The sequence below is a fragment of the Patiria miniata genome, unplaced genomic scaffold (assembly GCF_015706575.1).
Source record: "Patiria miniata isolate m_02_andy unplaced genomic scaffold, ASM1570657v1 HiC_scaffold_16, whole genome shotgun sequence".
Lineage (NCBI taxonomy): Eukaryota > Metazoa > Echinodermata > Asteroidea > Valvatida > Asterinidae > Patiria > Patiria miniata.
Window position 1 is genome coordinate 7,558,643 of NW_024037054.1, and position 21,972 is coordinate 7,580,614.

Below are 21,972 nucleotides of genomic sequence, written 5' to 3' on the forward strand. Positions count from 1 at the left end.
CATACCTTTTAGTTTCAATATTACAATGTGGAAATAGGTAGCACACGATACCATGTAGTTAATCCCCTTCCCAATTTTGAAAAAAAAATACTCAAGCTCTCTTGCCCCTCCTCCCCCCCCCAAAAAAAATCGAAATATTATCTTGTATTTAAGAATATAATCCGCAAGTCTCCTTTGTAAATGCGGAGTCTAGTCACATAGTTTTTGCATCTTTTTCTTTGTGTGCAACATCAATATAAAAATCAAGGTTATATTTTTTAAAAATTCAAGAAACCTTAGTAAATAATAACAAATTATTTACATGGATATGAAAGAAGACTTGCCAAATGCATTTATATGGAGGTCGGTGCATACGTTAAGTGAACGTGGAAGAAAAGTGAACTCTGTGATCGTGTAAAATTACAATTTAATTCTGAGTGGTGAAATACAATGTATAAGATTTTATTTTGTTTTAAAAGTTACATTTTGATATTGCTTTCTGTGTGTCCACTTAGTTTGCCACAGTGGCTATCTTGTTGCAGTAAAGGAATAAAAACTCATATTACTGGATTTCACTTGAAATAAAATATTTCAAAAAGCTATCAACATTGTTGGGCGCCAATGGGAAAATGAAGACTCAATTGAAAATTATATTATCACATTTATCGTCAGGAAGTCTTCAAATAGTTTTTTAATTAATGCTTAACATACAGTAAAGTATTTCTTCATTAAGTTTATTAGTTGTTAACGACCAAACTAGAAAGACATGTCTTGGAACAGCGAAGACTGCATTAAGTGAGCAGCCAGACTTGAAACAAGTCTAACCTCCAGACATTGCATAATGATCAAACTGGAAAGACATGTCTGCGATTGTACAGCCAAGACTACATCAAGTATTAAATGCAACCAGACTAGAAACAAGTCTAACTCCCATACACTGAATAAAAAAATGTTTAAATGAAAAAGACATGGCCTGTAAATTGAACGTGTACAAACAAAAATCCCAGTTGTGAAAATTACAAAGCCGAAGTACAGGTCAACCATTGTTGCAACACAGTATCTCAGTAGAGAATGAAAAAAAGTTTAACACTTCAAAGACAAAAGTGCTTGCAGTTAGACTCTGACCCCATTTGTGTTCTTGAATTTGAAATGATGCATAATTTATCTTTCCCCTTGCATATATCCAAAGGCTGCTGGGATTAATGATTTTTTTACTGGTCTGGCGCCAAATTTTGACGCCAAATTGATCTGCAAATGTTTGTAAAAGCCAGCGTCGGTGTCAAGGTTATTGTGGTTGTCAAGTTCAAGTCCTCACAAGTCATCCAGTCCCAGTCAGTTCACAATAAGCCACTCAAATGAACTGTTGCAAAGACATTCCTATGTTATTGTTCACCCTTGTCATTTTGGAAGTAGACTAACGAATGGACTTGTAATTTGCTTGTGACCGGGCAAGTTTGTGAAATGACTTGTGATTTGCTTTGATGTACTTGTGATCGGCTTGACGACAATACTGATAATAACTGCTGTGAACTAGTACAACAAGACTAGCAGTCATCTGGCTTAAAACCTACCTGCTAGGTTTTGCAGTTCTTAAAGGAGTATTTTTTAAATAAATTGTAAAATAATAAACTAGTTGGTTGTAAACTCGAAGTTCCCATCAGTATGCTCTGATCGTCTTCAGGAGACGATCCGAGTAAACTGATCGGAACATCAAGTTTTACAAGCCACTGGTTCTTTCTAGAACCACACATCTTCCCCAAAGAGATTACCACATGGTGTTATGGCAAACCTTCACTAGTTCATACCACCACCATGCAAGGTTTTAAATGTTACTTTTGTAAAATAATACACAGAGTAGTAAAACATCATCTAAGTTAGTCAAACATGTACCAGCCCTGTGGCTGACAGAAAATGTCAGTGTCAATGTCAGTTTCCCCCATCTTTTATTTGGGGGTTTTCTTTTTGTTGTTGGGGGGGGGGGGGGGGGGTGGGGGGGGGTGGGGGGGGAGAGGAGGGGGAAGGGGGTGTTCAAGATTGAGATTTTTCATCCAACTGAGTGTCCAGTTCCTGGTCCTTTCCTTCCACTTCGGTGGGTAAAGCTTGGAAGTCATGCATCTGGGGAGAAATGAATAAAAGCATTATTAAAACCCTCCTATGCAAACATACATTCTGTGCCAAGTTGTCCTTGCAGTCAAAATCAATCAAGTGTCAACAGTTAAGAGCTCCCAGCCTACATAATGCAGGATTGACTGGCTGTGACTGTTTATGTAACTTGACACAGTTATGCTTTGACTGCAGGTGATTGACAAGCCAGCTGTGCTTACCACTTGCCTGTTCTTGTCTGTTGACAGAATTTGACAAGTCACAGTGCTTGTTTGAAATATGATCTGACTGTTGGTGACTAGCCTGTGTGAAAGGCATGGCAGGGGAAGAGGATTGACTTTTTGATTGTCTGCAACTGTTCAGATAGCAGGAGGGTTAATGTTGTAACTGAATAAATAAAAAAAAAATAAAAAAAATAGGGGTGAATTGGAAGAAAAAAAAAAATTCTTTTTTTCTAAACCTACATTTTCTAAGCAATTGGCCATAACATACAACTTATGCCATAGTATCTGGATGCAACAAGAATCATGTAACCAAAGGCTGAGACCACTGCTAGATCTGCCTTTGATGTGTAATGTGTGAAGAGAAAATGTACAATAATAATTTGTGATAAGAACATGTTGAAGTTGAATCGGGGAGTATAACATGGATGAAATGTGTATCAATCAATGACATATGTGGTAAACTGTAAAATGAAGTGCACTGTACTTATATGAATGATCTTTTTGTAGTTGCACAAGCGTAGTGCAAAGTGGGGTCATAAATATAAACGTAGCAGTGTGGAAAAGAAGGTCGATGTGCATGTATATTCTTAAAATTTGAAAATGTAGAATGTATGAAACGGTTTATATTTATAGCGGTTTTTACATTAAACTTGGGGGGGGGGGGTGCTGCAGCATGGGTTAGATTCCTTGTTCTTGAAATATATGGGCATGACAGATTGTATACGTTATTTCACCAATGAAAGTGGAACCAAAACGGTTTGGCTTGTAACGGTAGATGCTCAAGTTGACAACAAAACGAAAACTTTCAAACAGTGCCCCTCCCCTTATTTCACACATGTAGTGAGCAATGTTGATGACTGTGGTGAATTGGAATGGTAGTCGTTTGCTTGGTCACCAGCCAAGCAGTCATGCAACATGTGTTGCATTTGACTGGTACTCTGCTGATGACCTTTACTTAGAAGTGCTAACAATGTCAATCTCATGTTGAATTCGTGGACAACCAAAGATAACCAAACTGAAAACATGCATAACTCCAGTGAAAACAAAGGATACAAAAGACACAAAACTTAGGAGAAAAAAAAAATAGAGTTTTACATCCAAACTTATCACATGTGACTTTTGTGGCGGGTACGAGATCTTTAAACATAATCACCCCTTAAAGTCTGCATAAAGCTTGTTCGTTTTATTGCTAAGGCCAAGTTGATTTTATCCTGTACATTACGATTTCAACGAAGTTTGCATTATCCCTATACCATATGTTTATGATCTCAACTATTGCAGACGGGCTTTGCACGCAAAGTGGTAATTTGATAGGGTACAGTTAAAGTTACCAACAGTTCAATTTACGCACTGCTGTTGTTGGCATCCATAGAAACCCTTATTTTATTCACAGCAGAGTAACTTTTTTGTATGCAGTTTTCAATTTGGTATCTTTGCAGTGGTTTTATTTTTTCAATGTGTGACATGAGGCTATATGTAGGTGTGTGGTCTACATACGTCCAATTGTGCAGTGCTGGCGGTGACTGACATTTCAGTGTGAACCTATAGGAAGATTCAATCGTTATACACTTGTTTCATCAGACGTGTTCTAGAATCATACCAAACCGGATTGTGCATGCAACTTTTCCACGGATCAGCTGATGTCCTCTTCTTTTTTTTTTATCAATTCACACTGATGCAATTCAAACTTGAAAAACACTTAATGATTTCTTACAAAGCTTGGAATTTTTTCCTTTTTTTGATAAACTGGCCAACCCAGAATAGACTGGACAACGGCCTTAAAACCTATGGTGATGATGATGACTGATAGAGTCTGGAATCATTCGGAATGACTACAACAGTCCATCAGCCGATGTAGTCAATGGTTTCAAAACATCAGTCCGTTCATGTACTTAATTCAAGCCTTTGGAATATTTTGGATCAGCCTGACTCTAGAAAGCCAATTTTAATAGGCATCAGATAATCAACTTCTCTTCTAAGTATCGTGCAAAAAGCAAAAAATGTGCAATTCTAGCATGAAAAATAATGAAGAAAAACACTAAAGGTGCCAAATTTAAAACAATTCTATGATTCTCAGATCGTTTTTGTAATGCACCATAACTATGTGATATTTTTGCCAGACATGAACTACCAGCATAATGTTGCCATTATCAACACTTAATCTGCGTCCTACTCTTTTTGGTGCAACGAACCTTTGATGAAGAAAAAGTGCAGCTATCTAACGAAACATGTACAATTTTTTGTATTGTTTTTATGAGTGCGCATGGCGCGTTTAGGCACACACAGCAATTAAATTTATTGCAGGTACTGCAGTACCTGCATACGTTGCCCTTTTTGCCAGATCAGTCAAGCATAAAAATCCACTTAAAGTATCCGCCATCCCATTGCCAGTAAACAAATACTCAATTGACTGTCAATCTGAGTGTGGTATTACTAACTCGCAACGCTTGAACGTGATCTATCCTATATATTTTTCTTTTCTTTCTTGCTTGCATTTTTTTATGTGCGCATGCTTTGTATTAAAGTGAAATTCTTCCAAGAAACAATTCTTCCAAGAAACTTACTCGTTCCGCTTCCTGCCTCCTCAGGTCTGATTTGATGAACACTGCACGTTAAAATAACACACAAGAAAAGATACTACTGTAAAACGTCGCAATTTTTAAAATTAAATTTAAACCCTAACTCCCTAGGCCTTTTTGCTAGGATGTAGCCTCAATCCTGCAAAATCCTCTAATCAGCCTCATGGAAAAATAGCATATAGCCTCAATCCTGCAAAGTCCTCCATTATTTCTTGAATATGGTCCATGGAGGGGTGACCACTGCCTGAATCCTGCAAAATCCTGCAGCAGTGACTGTAAATATGTCGAGGCTTGGCCAGTGACATCCTGGAGCAGTACGGAGGATTTCAAGCATAATCCAGGCCTATATTTATGCATGGCTGAGCAAAAACAACACAAGGTCCGGCCCAAGACCTTGACAAAGTGCATCCTATGTAATCAGTAACGCACTTTTGCCTTGGCAAAGAGGATTTTGAAGGATTCATGGCAAATAGGGTTTTAATTAAGGAATGTTTTTCCAGTTTAAGGTATTTCCTCAAAATTAATTGTGAAGTCTCTTTGTACATGTACACAAGATGTGCGCATTAAGAAGAACGTTTGCGTTTGGATTGTATTCAATACTGAATGAACGCTGTTCATGTACATGTATCATGCTGCTGTAATATTTCACTTACAGTTTAAAATATATTCAGTAAATTTAGTGTGAAGAATGGGTACAATTTTTCCCCCACATTGAAGTACGGCGACTTACTCGTTAGGACACATCCAACCAGCACACATCCACACAGGAAGAGATTGGCTGCTATCGTACCGTAGTTTGTCGCCAACGTTCCCATTATCATTGTGAAAATAATCCCAAACGTCTGCATAAACAAAATATTAAACTTTAAAAAGCAATAAATAGCAAACCAAACACTAAAAATAACACATCCCCCCAAACGGAACAAAATGTTAGAAAAACACATCCCAAAGCTTTTAATAAAAGGAAACACATTAAAAATGCACCAGTTTGAAATTAACAAAATACATCACATTCCTTAAATTGAATGTTTGGATTCTAGATGCTCTGTCGTGCGATCTGAGGCAGTTTCCAACCACTTTGACCAATTTTTTTTTGGAGGAAAAGATGGTGTAGTACGCAGTGCCTGCCTTTATAGCAATGTCACTAAAAAAAAAATTGGGTTCGTTTTTTTTGGGGGGGGGGGGCCCCCGTTGCCCCCCCCCCCCCCTGGATTCGCCCTTGAGATGGTACCCTCACATGTTCAAAAATAAGGGCGATGTTAATTCACACTGGGGAGAAGGAATCTTTGGTATGAACCCCCCCTCCACAAATCCTGGCTTCGCCCCTTGTGTAGCCCAGCAAACGTGAGTCATATGACCCTATTGTGGTCATTTCCATGGTCACTGATATTCAACGAGGCGGCCAGCCTGTTCATTGACCCATGGCATTGCTGTGGAGGCCGATCATTAGCCTAATTATGCGAAAGCATGTGTGCCATTTGGTCAGCCTTGTTAGCATTGTCACTGACCCCAACGTGACCCATTCCTGCAGTAACAATAATAGGAAATTGTCTGGGTGCTAAAAGCTCTGGGTTATTTCGCAAGCAGGAAGTTGACAAGGGTATGTCATGTTGTGTGCCAATCTGATGGTGGTATGTCAGTTAAAAGATAATTGTCTTGTGTCGTACTTACTTTTATAAAAGGGCAGTTCCACATTGTGGACATTTCAGAAATTGAGTTTAATTCCGATAAAATATATCAGTAGTTACTACAATGATTTAAAGAAGATATTACTCATCCAACTTTTTTGGTGGCCCACCATTGTTGGAAATTGATACAATAATTGAGCTTTTCTTAAAAATGACAGCACACCATGATTTCACGGGATTCATTTACAGTCAAGTAACGTATTTCACGATAATTTGGTAGAATTTGTCTTGTTTGCAGGTGTTGTATATTGTATCTTATAATTGAATCATCTCCCAAAACAAATCATTTTTTTAAATCAAGTAAAGTTAATAAAACTTTTCTTTGCAACTTCTACGGGTTGCAAATGTGAACACGGCTTTCATTCATCACTTCACAATGTTTTGTCAATGTACTCAGTACACATACATTATTCATGTTCAGGAGCACCACTAATCCGTCATTCGTGAATTGAGGGACATTTCTATTGTTAATCATAAACTTGGGATTAGCATACAATCCAGACAGTACAGTGCATTGTAGTGTACATGTACATATTGTGCAATATTGCGAATGGTGTGCATTAAATGTAAAGAATGATTTTTCCTGTACGTGTGCAAATAGACATGCAATGTACAGGCTGGTTCTGCTATTGGAACCACTGTTGCCCTTTATTACCTAAAAATGCAATGTTGGTCCGCCTTAATCTTCTTTGTGAATTTTCATCGAATGGATGCCTTATAGGTAATAATACAACATTTGCAAACATCAAAAAACCAAACTACCAAAACGTATGAACTACTTTACTGGACTGTTAGTGAATGATAGTCTAAAGTATCCTGCAAAATCGTGGCACCTGGTGTGCTGTAATTTTCAAGAAAAGTGGTAGTTTTGTATCAATTTCCAACGCTGGTCGGCTGACAAGCGTTGGAAAAAACTGGCTTTTTAAAAATACTGTCCCTTATTTACCATATTTAATTAGTCTGATTTTTGTTTGCAATTGCGATTACACATCTATGAACGGGTACAAGCATTCTAGACTGGTTCCCTGACCGTACAATTCCCCCACGGCTATAATTGCTCCATTTCAATTTAAGTGGGGTCAGGAAACCAGAGTACAAGAACATGACTGTTTTTGTTGGTTTTTCCAGCATCTACGATCACAAAACTGCAAATAAGTCAGTGTTACAATACAATGTATTTGCTATAAAATACTAATCCATTTTTGAAAATTACAGCAAAATCAAATGATGTACCGTATATTACCTTTAAATTGACATATACACAACTAGTTTGTGTGATGTTTTCCCCACAGGGGTGGGTCCTGGTTTGGGTCAAGAGTGGGTTTAGCACCCAGGGGGGGGGGGGCGGTGGTAAGCAGGCATTTGCTGTGTTTTTCTGCATGACTTTCCTATTTTTTTTTTCATCCCAAGAGGAGGATTTAGACAAAAAAAGTACAAAAATGACAAATAGCTGTTCAAGTTTTATTGTATACCTGGGCCGATGCATTCAGCATTCCAGAGGACGTCCCTTCCGGTTCAGGGTGGGTCAGCTCTGCCGCAAACTCGAAACCCAGAGGTAGATAACCGGTCATGAAAAAACTGTCCAGAAAATAGGGGAAAAAATGGCTTAAATATTGTTTTGATGAATTTGTTTTGTTGGCATTTCTGGGCTAGTAGAGGAGGTTTGGGGGAAGGGGTTGCCTTGAGTGTCTCAACCTACTTTAAGAAAATTAACAAACTTCCAAATTTCTTCCGTACTTCAGATGTTAAGAGTGATTTTCTCATATAAATGATTTAAATAAATTGTGAATATCCACCAAGAATGAGCTCAAAAGTAAATTGTTTTCACATATTGAGGTCATTCATTGATCATCCAAGTCATCAGCTTTAAAATGATGAATTCTATTAAATTTCCTCCACACATTTTCTTTTCAAAGTTAATGCACTCTTAAATTTCATAAATAAAGGCATTAAAGTTGACCCACTGAAACAACCTTTATTTGGAATTGTCAATCTCTCATAATTTTGCAGAAGTGAAGGAGAATTCTCGTCCCTGCCTGCTTTCTCTTTCCCCGTCCACATCTCCCCCCCCCCTTCCCCCCCCTTCCCCCCCCCCCTTTTCAGATCAATCATTTGCAATATATTTAGTTTTTTTTATGTTCTTCCAGCAAAATGGCGGCTATGCATGCAAGTTTAGAATCTGTTTTAAGGCGTTCAATACCGCTCATTTGAACACAAAAGTGTCGGCAAAAGAGTCACGAAAATGGAAGAATCCATTGTAGAAAATCTGCCACCTTGAAAAAAAAGGGTCTTCTCCTTTTTATCCAAAAATCTGAACGAGAAACTATTTTTTTTTTACTTGGCCTCATTGCTAAGTACTGACTTACCCAAGGAATGCAGATATAGAAAATACTATCCAAATGTTTCCTAATTTTAACGTGAACGTGAAGCCGATCAGACCCAGCAGGGAGAGGATGTACACAACAACAGTAGTGCCCCTAGATGAAAAGAATACACAAGACATCAACTGAGTGATTGAATCAATTTTGTAAAAGTTGTCTTTAAATTTAAAAAAATATAAAAGTCATTTCATAAATGGGCAATTCCACACTAATGGGCCCCAAAGTGTGACATTTGAGAAGACCTTTAAGTATTTTGGTTATAAAACTACAATCTTGGTCTCTTAATTTTTGCTGTAAACATTACAAGCCGCTTTGAGTAAATATCCTCACTTACAAATGATATAATTGATTATATAATACTACTATAATTGAAAATATAGTGGATATTGTTTTTAAAAGTGCTCCGTACGTAACAAAGGACACACATTTCGGATAAAGTCACAAAGTAAGCATAAAATTTAATGATCCCCTAAATGTTGACTTATTTAAGAAGATGTACCCTGGAGGAATGCTATCAGTCTGTGGTGCCATCTGAGGCAATTTCTGACCACTTTGACTAATTTTTTTGAGGAAAAGATTGTGGGGGGGGGGGGGGTGGATATGACCCCCGTTGCCCCCGCCCCCATCCGCCCTTGATCTTGGCTACCTTCCAACACTGAGGGGTCTATCAGAAAATGTGTTAATCGTCTCAAACTGATTTGGTAATGACCATGAATGCCCTTCTATGATAATTATGCTTTGGCTTGATGGCATTTAGGCACCAAGGAAAACTGTTAAGATAAGATCGGTTATCCCTCATCCCATGGAACTTTGAATCATGTCCACTTCGCACACACATAAATACTAAATACTATTTACACTCCAACTTTTTATGACCGCTCTTCACCTCAAATGTGCCGACTTGTGCCTGGGAATAAAACGTTTCCCAGGAGGTTTTTTTTTTCAGATAAGCAAAAGAATGCTTTAAATCTGCCGAACTATGGGACTATTTATTGTGTGGTCTTGACCCATGCCCCAAAACTCCTGCAAATGATCCCGAGGAACTGTTGACATTTTACTTCACTTGAAAGGATTTTGTGAGCGTTCAAACCTGTGACTGAACCCTTGAATTTTTTAGCCTTGAGCAGACTAAATCAACAACTGACTCTATACATCCACCGGGCTGGGGAACAACGTTTGACATATGACCATATTAAGAAAAGCATGAATGCCTTGCTAGCAGTTGCTCTACATAATATTTGTTGTTGGGTGTTTCACTACTGCAGAAAGTTTGAAATCATTTCAATGTATTTTGCCAAAAATATGAGCAAAAATGTCATTTCGGACATAACATTGACACCGTGTCAATGTTACGTCCAAATATGACATTTGTACATTTTTTTAAATTTCTGTGAAACATTACCTAAATTCACTTTACAAACTTCTTACTATACATGCAACACAATAAGAAAAGCTTTTGTTATGGTAGTCAGGTATCAAATTGAGCAGAAATGATAGCTTAGTTGTGGACATAACATTGACACGGTGTCAACCCCAAATGTCACACTTCCATTGAGTGATTTTGACACCGTTACATCCATATTGTTTCTGCTATATTTGAACCCTGCCTATACCAAAACGTGCATTAGGTGTCCAGTAATAAATATGCAATGTCAGTTTTAATAATATATTGACAATTTTAATAATATAACCAAATATTTGGATGTAACATGCACTGTTTCCCAACCTGGTGGAATGACCCAACTATAAGTACTACACAAGTATGCATAATATCTCAATTCAGTGGTGACTTTAGATGGTTGTAGGCCTATGGGATTTGGAGTCCAAAATGCCCAACCCCGGGGCATTGAAAAAAATTATTTCTACTTTATATAAATTTTTTTAAATACACTTTCTTTGAACTTTGGATATAGCACTGTCAGGTTTCGCAGGATTGAGGTAGGGTGGGCCTAGACAACAGCTCTCGAAACCTCACACCGATGTCACAAAAAATGGGGGGGGGGGGGGGGGGGGGGGACTTCATGAAGTGTAAAACGTGGAGTTGCATGTTTGCCGATAGTTCCGGGAATGTATTATTTGGTTTCTTCACATTGGTAGATTTTGGAGGATTCTGTAAGTTCCTACAAAAATGCACAGGGAATCGGGAATAGTTGTGTTGTTATTATTACATGAAGACAACAATTATGCACCCAACTCGGGGGACTTGGGGCACTCCCTTTCACTGGGCCTGTGTCCCTTCTCCCCCCCCCCCCCCCCACTCAATTTTAGGGAAGGCAACAATTAACTTTTCATTGTAATCTATTCAAGTGCCTCCCCTCCAAAAATGAGCCCCCCCCCCCCCCCCCGCAACATTTAACTCCATGTTACTAATGGTTGGGATGTTGTAGTTCTCTTTTATATATTCTTTTCTTTGTGGTTTTACCTGTATGTTCTTGTTCTATCCAGCCAGACCCCTGTTACAGCGGATCCCAGTAAACCCGTCAGCACAATCGTCATCCCAATAATACCAGCCATTGCCTCCAAACCCTGCCAACAAAAATCAGATTAACATCTTGTAAGGTGACATTCAGTTTTGCAAAGGTGAATTGGAGCGATTTGGATGACTAACAGAACTTTCCTCCTTCTGCCAAACTTACTGGGGAAAGAATCCAAACTTCTGTTCCCAAGGCCATGGTGCCTACAGGTGTTGACTTCATCACCCGAACCCACGAAAAATCTGGACTAGCACTTCCACTCACCTCCTTTGATAAAATCTTGTATCTGCAACTACTTTGGGTGTACTTTCGTGATAAATTGCATTTGAAAGCAATTGACCCCGCCAGGCTTTTGCAACCAAATGAGCTTAGCGTTCTCCAAGAAAAAGGTTGGGGTTTTTGTATCAGGGTTTCCACAGTCATGGAAAAAAATCCTGGAAAATTCTGGTATTTTAAAGCTATCTCATGGAAAGTCATGGAATTCTGTTTTTTACCAGGAGTCATGGAAAGTTCACATATTCCACGAAAAAAGTCACAGAGAAGTCTTGGAATCCAGCACAACCGATTTGTGATTATGCTAGATTCTTGCTCTGTATCCGTGCTCTTATACTTCTTATATGTTGCAACGCATCATTACGGTGCTTTTGTGTTGCTCAGTGGTCTTGTGTCAAGCTGAAAGGGAGTGGCGTCCCTTTTCTAATTTTGCATGACAGCTGGCCAGTGTATTGTAATAAAATATTTCTAAAGAGTGTGAAACAGCATAGCAATTGGTCATGGAAAGCCATAATTTTTGTCCAGGGAAAAATCATGGAGAATGTATGGAATTTCGTTTTTAGATTTCCGTAGGAACCCTGCAGTATATATTTTTAAGATGTCTGTTACAAACGTTTGCTCTGTTGACAAAACTTTCGTGATGTTACATAATGCATGTACAATCTACTGAGCTGAAAGTAATCTTATTAAAATTATGTCAACTTACCTCAAATTCAGTCAATATGAGTTGGTTCAGAAGAGTAGAAATTGCATAGAATGAACCAACATTAATACCTGTTATGAATAAATGGAAAAAAAATAACTGGTGAGACATGATCCATTTAAATTGTTCAAAATTGATTAATGAGACTTCTTTTCCCCCCAAAATGTATTAATAAAGGACCATGTTCCTTTGTTCTTGGTCTGACATTGTAGTCATGAGTTAATATTTCGGTTTGGTTCCATTGTTTTGAGCTTGGTTTATTTTTCGTTTAATAAAGTATGATCGAGTTTGTGGTTGTGTTTGATATGGTAACGTTCAGGTTTGGGTTTAAAATGGTTTTTGTAAGACTATAAGTTTGTGTTTTACTTTAGGTTTGGCTTGCTACATGTTTTACTTTTACTAGTTTTGTTCTGAATGTGTTTGACTCAAGAGTTTGAACTTTGTTCGCATGTGAATTTTCAGTTTGAAGTGTTGTTTTGATCAATGTTAAAGGGAATGAACATCATTGGCTTTTGCTGTAATTTTCAGAAATGAACTATTTGGGGGGTAAGTATAATAGATCAAATATTGTTACACTGACATGTTTGAAGTTTTGTGTTCGAAAATGCTGGAAAAACCAAGAAAAACAAAAATATTCAAGTAGTCTGGATCCCTGACTCCACTAAAGATGAAATGGATCAAACATACCAGAAAATTGTAAGGTAAGGGAACCAGTCTAGCTGGCCTGCACCCGTTCATGAGCATGGAACCAATAGCTAGCAAAACAAAATTTAGACCAAAAAAGAATGGTAAATTTGGTGCAGTAATTGAAAAATAGTTAGGTTTTTCCAACGGTGGTCGGCCGACCAGCGTTATGGCACACCAGGTGCCATAATTTTACAGGATGCTTAAGCATGTCATTTACCAACATCCTAGTAAGGTATTTCGTAACAACTTGGTAGTTTTATTTTTCGATGTTTGCAAATGTTGTATTTTCCCTTTAAAGTTTGGTTAGTGTCAGGTTGGGTTGATGGCTATAAGAGTTTGTGGTTGGAGATACCTATTTTCATATTTGCGTATTTTTTGAACTGGTTGTTCAGCAGTTTGTATGACTTTAAAGAAAGAAAATTGAGAGGACTGGTTTCTCACCGTACGTTATAACCAGCAGTACAAAACCTGTGTTTTTACACAGTGTCCTCAAAGATTGTTTGTAGGAACGCTGTGTCCGGGAGATCTGAGCACCTAACTTAGCACGGCTTGGCGGGACGGGCGGCTTGTCTTGATAAACTGTATACAAGTAAAGAAATATACAAGGCGAGTCAGAAAAAAAACGAAACCCAAATGTCGGGACTATTGTTGTAGTGAAGTTCTGCATGTAGCACTTTCAATAGCTAGGATATGAAAGCCCAATTCATAAGCTTTCTTTTAGTGCAAGAATAATTGAAATCACTTATGTACTTTTCAAGTTACGGACTGTTAAACACAACCAGCGTTTTAAAGTTCTGTCCGCGGATCACAAAAAGGTGAGTGTTCTTTCAGCAAAACGAAAAATATTGAATTAGGCTTTCATATCCTAGATATTGAAAGTGCTACATGCAGAACATCACTGAAACAATAGTCCCGACATTTGGGTTTCGTGTTTTTTTACTCAGCCTGCATTGTAACAGGCTGAAAAAAAAATAGCCCTTTATCTTTTATTTTAGGAGGGGAGGATTGTTAAAATTCTGAAAAGCAAACAGTGACAACATGAACATTATCTCCCATACATCGATGTTTTAAGTTATTTTCCTATTGACTAATTTTCTACGATTCTCTTCGTTAAAACAAATTTGATGGGGAAAATATGAAAAATTGCCATGCGATGTCATTCCCTTCAACAATCGGTATAAAATTACCTTTATAATTGCTGGATAATTTGAGTTAAAAAGTCCCAGTTTGGGAAGAATTTCCCCAGATGTGTATAGATAGCTGAAATTTTTGTCCATGCGCAACAGTTGCCCATATTTTTTAAGGGTTCACAAGTTCGAAACGTGGTGAACTTTTGCACTTTGCCATTTTAAGCACATGTGTAAAATATATATACACCATACCTGTTCTCTGAAAATGGCATCAGGCATCGTTTTGAAAGGGAAAAAAATGGTATTGACACAAAGTCCCGTTTTCTTTGCTTTCTATGGATCAATTGTAAATGTCACTTTTTTTACATAAAGGTTGACATTTACGCAACAAAATGTGTGTATATAGGCCCCAAACATGAAATGTGGAAATAGAATGATGGGTTGTGGGTGTATCGTAAAATATTGGAAGATTGTTTAAAAGCTGTAAATCCGGCTTGGTGTTTTTCGCCCGGAAATTGTTTCAGCTGCTTCGGGGAATGCAATTTGGCACGTTTGGATCGATGCTAAACAAACGAAACGGGTTCACGTGCAGTTTGTGCTACAAAAGTCCTCAGGCAACAGACTGATCTATATTGGGCCCCGCCCACTGCACACGTGGGCAACAACACGCGCGCTTCCGTCCAATAACAGGCGGCCTAATCCGGACGCGCCGTACACGCGTCATACAAAATCCGACGCGCGCGTCGGACGTTAATTTGTCGGACATCAAACACGGCTGTGATTGGTCAAAAACAACACGGGGCGGTGTTAATGGGTCGGTAGATATTGTGAGGCTTCTTTCAAACCGACCTACCGGCAAAAATTAGAATGAGCAAAGCGCTGGTGATGCAGGCCATTCCCAGGAACATGTTCAGCATATTCTGCCTCTTATTGCCATCATTAGGAACCAAGATTGGAGGCAAAACGAAACCCAAGGCCACTCCGAGCTGTACGGGAGAAGAAAAGAATCATTATGAAAGCGTCTTTCAATTCAGGCATGCGACTGGGAAGTCACACACACAAAAATGATGAAATTCAAATCTTTCCAAGACTTTGTACAGTGTTTTCTTTTTTTCAATGGCAGACATGGAAGTAAAAAAGAAGAAGAGGAAATCAGCTGATCCGGGAAAACTAATGCGTGGTCTTTCAATCGAGATTCCAATTATATATTAATGATGCTGCTTCAGCTTGAGTTCAAACCCTTCTTTGAAGTTCAGGGTTACTTTCATGTTTACGGCCGTCTGTTTTCCCTAACATAACGGCACAGAATGTTTGGTCATTGCTGAGTAAGCACATTATACAAACCATGAATTATACTCCTCGACCTACCGACGGTTATGCTTGCCAGAGGTGCGCCGACCGTCGATGTGTCGCCCACCACTTTGAAAATTCTGATTATTGTAAGCAAGCAACTTCGATACGTGCCTTTTGGATAAAACGATTTTTTTTTCGTGTTTCATGGAAGTTATTTATAAATAATTTCATGTAAGTACGATTTTGTCAACAGATGGTCGACGCGTTACTGCCAGAAATTATTTTTATCTGCAGAAAGCTGCTCAACAATGATCCTCATGTCTCTCCCTTAGTTGGTTGGTTGGTTAGTTAGTTAGTAACAAGCGTCAGCAACAGCCTTGCATGGCTATAAATCACCGCATCCCTCAGGCGCGGGTATATATCAAGTGCTCCCTCAGGCCCGGCCCTCTGTTGTTCACTTTAATTGGTCTCCACTGACCGCCTTCCAATTTATGCACTCCTGGAAATTGGGTCACTAGGGTCAAAAACCTGATGTCTGTACTGAAAACACTAACTCCTTCCAGAAATTACATGGCACAATCACGTCACACATGCATGAACACAAATTTGTTGGCCCGCAGCTTCCCAGATCATTTCGAGCTCGTTTTCACATGCAGACAGAAAGATCAAGAAATTCTGTCCCTCATCTCAGATCATGTGTGCTCAAATTTGTATCCTTGTGGAGACACGCACACAATAGGGAACAAAACATTGTAAAGGTCTCCACAAGGCAATTTCTATAGATGAATAGGTCTCCACAAGGTTTTCACGAAATAGATATATGGATTTTACTCAAAAACAAGGAATTTCCAAGGTGGGTTGATCAGTCGCAAATGGAAGAGTTTTAGAAAAGGGATATTAAGTCCGAATTTCAGCCAAGGAAATTAATTCTGGTTAAAATAAGAGCATTTTGAAACTTCACTTTCAAAATTGAAAACTTTACTACACGAGAACAAAGAAATGTCTCCACAAGGATACAAATGTGAGAGTGTGTGTTTTAAGTTCTAGCTAGTCGAAGAAGCTGTTGTTGAAGCCAGTGAAAGAAAGTCTGTAGTTTAAGTTTAAGTAAAGTTTTACCATTGGGGGAGCTTTTTAAATATCTGCACTGTTTTTGAGAGTAACTTGCTGTCAAACCATAATATGTTCTCAATACAAAAACTGATTTATTGGGATGTTTTGGGGGGGTTTGCGCGATTTGTGTAAAGCTTCGAGGAATGCACGGGTTAAGGTTTAACACTCCTTATGTTGGTCCTGAAGGGACCTTTGAATCCCGCGAGTGAAAGGCGAATGTGGGTGTTTATTGCCAAGTCAAAAGCGACTCGAAAGACATCAATCATTTGGACTGAAAGTGTCTGAAAAGGGTGTAAATCAAGTGAGCTTTGTGGACAAAAATCCATCTCGACTAGTCTTGGTCCAAGCATGGAGCTCCGTTTTGTATAGCTCAATGGTCCATAATTTGGATTTGGTGTCCCCTGTATGCCACTTCTTGGTCCCCGGGGCTGCCAAAGTTGCCAACGGACTGGATTTGATTCGTTTTGTGGATAGCGCCCTCTACCTCTAAACTTTTGCAGAAGTCTACATTTAAGTAATTGCCCAAGGCACATACTTGTGAAATGCCGTCTGCTCCACGTTATTTCTCAGATGGTCAGCCCTCTTAATAGTGCATGTAGTGGCTTGAGCACAAGGGCAAAAGTTTGGCAGTGTACAGAAAGTCACGCAGACATGACACCGAGCAACGAACAGAATGTACATTGTAATAAACGTATAGAGCTGTTTTGATCACGTGTGGTCATCAAATCTCCGCAGGGGTTCGGATTAGCTCACTTTTGTGAAGCGAGGAATTAGGGCGTGAGCTGAGGTCCCATTGTCGACGTTCTTGTGACCCTTCCGTCTGTATATATTAGAATGTCAATAGGTTATAGGCCTCTATAGTGCAAACTGATTAAGTTACAGGACATCGGCACTGGCGCATTTTTGCTTATTTATACAATTTTATTTTATAAAACCAGATGCAATGTCGAGCTCATAAAACGGTAATAATGCTACGAAAAACTTATTGTCGGTTTTCAGTCAGTTTGAAGCGAGATGCATTAATGATCTTTGTATGTTACGATTCTCAAAGAATGTTTAAGTAATTACCAAAAGAATAACGTAGCACTAGTTCATTTATTCAACAGTGAAAAACAAAAACAAATGCAGGCACATTTTTAGCTCAAACGATCGGAAGAGTCTCTGTAGACAAGCGCCGTAATGATTTCATCAGCTGCGTTTAGTTTTCGGTCATACACACTTGGTTTTGAAATGATATACTGAACTTTTAATCTTTTGCACAGATGTTATTGCCTCAATGACATTTTCTAAAAAAAAAAACTATCGTCCCCTTAAAAAAAAGATAAGTTGACCCATGCATTCTCGCACCCCTTTGAAAGCTCAAAAACCTCTTGAGTGATTTTACTATAGGAACCTTCCTCACTGCTGCAAATTCCTCAATCCTGCAATTCAACACACAAACTGTTAGACTCTGAACATTAATTGCTTAGTGCATATAAGAAAATATTGTTTTGCATACAGGGTGAGTAAAAAAAAAGCCGAACCCAAACCCCATAAAATATATTTCATATTTAAAAAATATGTTGCACCAAAAATAATAATGACTGGAAAGCCAATTTTAAAATGTACTTTTGGATGAAAAAATTACTGAAATTGCTCAATCCGTTCAAAGAATATCACCATTTAAACACAATGACCCAAAAACCTGTCTCGTCCAAAAAAAAAAGCAATTCATTTTGTGTTTTGACTGTTTGGAACAACAAAGAAAATGACACAGAATACTTGTTTCAACAACTGTCACCAACTGTAGTACACAAACAACCCTGGTTAGGCAAACAATATGATTTATAAAATGTACTTTTTTTTAAGGACGGGCCTTCAAAGGGATTCTGTTGAATATTTTTAATGTTTAAACTGAGATTTTATCGCTGGTGATGTTTGAAGACAACTGCGAAGACTATTCTTGAAATCGCATTTTTTTGGACGAGACAGGTTTTAGGGTCATTGTGTTTAGATGGTGATATTTTCTGAACGGATTGGCCAATTTCAGTCATTTTTTCAATTTAAAGTACCCAATGAAATTGGCTTTCCATTCATTATTATTTTTGGTGCTAAATATTTTTTTAAATATAAAATATAATTTTTGGGGTTTGGCTTCCGCTTTTTTTTACTCACCCTGTATAATGCGCTTTTGAATTTGACAAACGAAAAGCACTTCTCAGAAATTGTGAGCTGAATGTTAATACAATTACAGCAATTGATTTCCCTTTGTCTGGTTGTCGTCGCGTTGTCAATTTCCGCCGCGACGACCTTCATTATGTAGACAATACGTTCATATACATGTGGCTGGCAAATTGATAATGATAATGCGGCCTTCATTATATTCCAATGCATATAAACTATTCGGTTTTTTAGCCATGCAGAATGATGTAACCCTTAAATAAAACTGGGAATAAACTTATAGGATACTGTTTCCTAGCTATTAAGCTCAAATTTGGAACAGAAATTATTAAATTGTCACCGATTTTTATTTTTGAAACCTAAACTGTGACATGTTGACATCCTATATGCGTCCACCGCAATTCAACACGCCGGAATATTAAATTTAAATCGGTGGTGCGAATGTTGTTCTTCCATTATATTTTTGTTTAAATGGCGTGCATTGTCAAAATATTGGAACAAAATGCTGGTGCATAAGAGGTGTTTTAACTCCAAGAAACCGTGAGATGTTTTTAAAAAGAATCCGAAGGGTGGATCTGCAACCTCCTCTCAATTTGTACTCTTGGGATCTTCTCCGTACGAAACCTCAAATTTCATTTATTGTGGTTTCATTGAGTCATGTCGCCGTTGAATACGAGTTATCCATCATAGTAAGACAGGTTAGGTCAACTTGCGGGGAGCTATAGTATTCTAGGTCATGGAAAACTAAGTAAACAAAGCTTGGCTTGCCTATTTGAGAATTTCGAGCTGGATGCGAAAATGGCTGATCAGTCTCCGCTGTACGCTTCAGCATCTAGGCTTCAAGCTTCTGGTTTCTTCCTTTTGGCTTTTAATATTGTACTTGGTCAGTTCATGTTTTCTTTCCTCCGTGGTCATAGTGTAAGGCAAAGTGGTTTGTCTGAAGATTTAGGCAGTTTGGGACATTATTAAACTCAATGACCCAGATAGATAGATAGATAGTCAGTCAGTCCGCATGGGTGGATCCAAATTTGGATCCAGATGGGTTTAGCTGCATGCATTTTGTTATGTTTAGATCCCCCCCCCCCTCCCGTACAGATCCGTCACCTATCGGGGAGTCAGTCGGGGAGTCAGTCAGTCAGTCAGTCCATGGAGGAATGGTCAGTCAGAGGATAGAAGGCTGGCCCTTCGAGTCTAGATAAGTCCTCACCTGATTTCCGAAGACGCCGATAGCGCAAGCCGTGGAAACCTGATTAGCACCAAACCAAGTGGCAGCCACGTGTGCCGGCATCCCAAGGATAAAAACCTGCCCCACGGAGCACATAGCCTGTCCCAAGAAAGCTAGGAAGAAGGTGTCCGGAGTCGCCCCGGCGTACCGCAGCCAGGCCCCGGCGCAGTTGAGGCTAGCCCCCATGACACCGATGACTTTGAGTCCGCCCTCGTTGCGCTCGAGCAGCCAAGTCACCGGCCAGATCAAGGGGATGTAGGCCAGCATGTAGATCATGGAGAGCCAGTCCACGGTGAGGTAGCTGACGGAGTAGTACTCCCTGATAACATTGCCGATGATGGAATACTGAATCCACTGGGCAGCGTTGGTCAGAGATACCAAGCAGAACACTGCAAGCATGAACCATCTCCGTTTGTACACACGCGGCTCGATGGGGATAGGAGACTTAGGCGAAGACGGAAGCTCTGTCTTAGTCTTACTCTTTGAGTTTCTCCCGTTTGGATTGTCAACACCGAGGGTCTCATCGCGGACATCAATGGTAAGCGGCGGGTGAGAACCGTTTTTAAGACCGTTGGCAGATTTGGCAGCATCCTGGCATTCCTCCTCACGATTATCCGAAGTTTTGCTCTCCTCGTCTCGAAGATCTTGCTCCGAGTCCTTCGAATTCCCCGCATCTCCGTTGACTGTGTCTTTGGGATGACGATCCGCCATCATTGCATCAGCTGATGTGCTGCCGTTGACATGGAGAGCAGACGGTACGTGCGTCTATTCTGTATGACCTCCGCACTGTGTGGTCCAACACAATGGGACAGAACGAAGGTATTAATATTTAGTAGCCTGCCTTGGCTGATTATAAACGGCCAACGTGCGCGAATCTACAGCCGTGCTGTCAGTGCAGACACCGTGTCATCTTTTGTATATGGAGGAATGCTATCGTGCTCTTCCCATTGACACGACTGTCCGTTGCCGGTAAACATGGCAAAACATTATGCGTACAACAATGTCAATGCAACGACCCGTTATGTACACGGAACCCGTATCCTCGATTCGAGACGTTACAAAGTGTGCCTGTAATAACACAGCGTGGTACGCAAATTTGAACGCAGATGTGGGCATAAAACAGTACATCGTCTCGAATGAAGCCTATAGGACCCGCATTATTAATTAAATTCATACGTCACTCGATGGTAAGTTCGTCACATTGTAATTTCAGTTCATTGAATGCAAAGCATGTCCTTGAGCGGTGGTATAAGCGGCGTATATAAATTCTACATGTACTTAAAACCATAATTGCTTGATAGAAAATGTACGCAACGGGTTCGCAAGCTACATGAGCCAATATTCATGGACGCTTGATTGCATTTTCATAAATGAAACTAAAAGAGCTCGTACTAGGTCAGTAATTGTGTGAAATGATCGGCTTACCCGTGTCATGTTTCGGAATGTTCAATAGGATTGTGTGGATTAAAAAAAAAGTAATGGCATTCTTTTCTGTAATATTCTCTGTCGAACGTTTCCGATTTCATGCAGTAGTGTTTTTAGCGGCTGAGACAACTTAAAAGCTGAGGACTATCAGTTCCCAACTTGTCTTTGTAACCCCTGCTTTAACCGAAGAACAAATTGTTGGCCACTTTCACGGAAACACAAACTTCCTTTTTATTCCCTGCACTGAGACTTTGTCCTTGTGAACTTGGTTAAAGGGATTTCTTGCATGATGAGAAAAGTTAACTATCAACGGAATTACATGTTATATCGCCAAAACCAATCTTATAGTGAAGTTATCATCACAATGCTGATCGACGTGGGAGTCACCGCTGGGAATGGACCAATCAGTAAGCCTATAAACTTCATGACGTCACTGGTTTGCCAATTCTAGGAGCCATGGTGAAGAGGTTGCACGGTTCACCACTTCATAAAACCTAGTCAGCTGATTTTGTTTTCAATAAATAAACTACAATCGCTT

General features: G+C 39.2%; 1 protein-coding gene across 1 annotated transcript; it reads right to left on the minus strand.

Moving 5' to 3' along the window:
* Window positions 1-1,984: 1,984 nt before the first annotated feature.
* LOC119722853 (feline leukemia virus subgroup C receptor-related protein 2-like) lies at window positions 1,985-21,055 on the minus strand. Its single transcript, XM_038193229.1, has 10 exons — window positions 19,992-21,055; window positions 15,075-15,207; window positions 13,533-13,670; window positions 12,408-12,475; window positions 11,377-11,480; window positions 8,940-9,050; window positions 8,046-8,151; window positions 5,616-5,727; window positions 4,871-4,911; window positions 1,985-2,094 (listed from the first exon to the last, which is right to left on the minus strand). The coding sequence occupies exons 1-10, from the start codon at window positions 20,721-20,723 to the stop codon at window positions 2,008-2,010; spliced, it is 1,632 nt and encodes a 543-aa protein (XP_038049157.1). The 5' UTR covers window positions 20,724-21,055; the 3' UTR covers window positions 1,985-2,007.
* Between the last annotated feature and the right edge of the window lie 917 nt (window positions 21,056-21,972).

What these genes read in the sequence shown, in the direction of transcription:
- LOC119722853 (XM_038193229.1), bottom strand. Translation starts at nt 20,723, where the DNA reads ATGATGGCGGATCGTCATCCCAAAGACACAGTCAACGGAGATGCGGGG. An exon ending in TGCTGAATGCATCGGCCCAG is followed by an intron (nt 5,728 to 8,045) that starts GTATACAATAAA and finishes TTGTTTATGCAG; the next exon opens with ACGTTTGGGATTATTTTCAC. An exon ending in GGTTGGATGTGTCCTAACGA is followed by an intron (nt 4,912 to 5,615) that starts GTAAGTCGCCGT and finishes TTTAACGTGCAG; the next exon opens with TGTTCATCAAATCAGACCTG.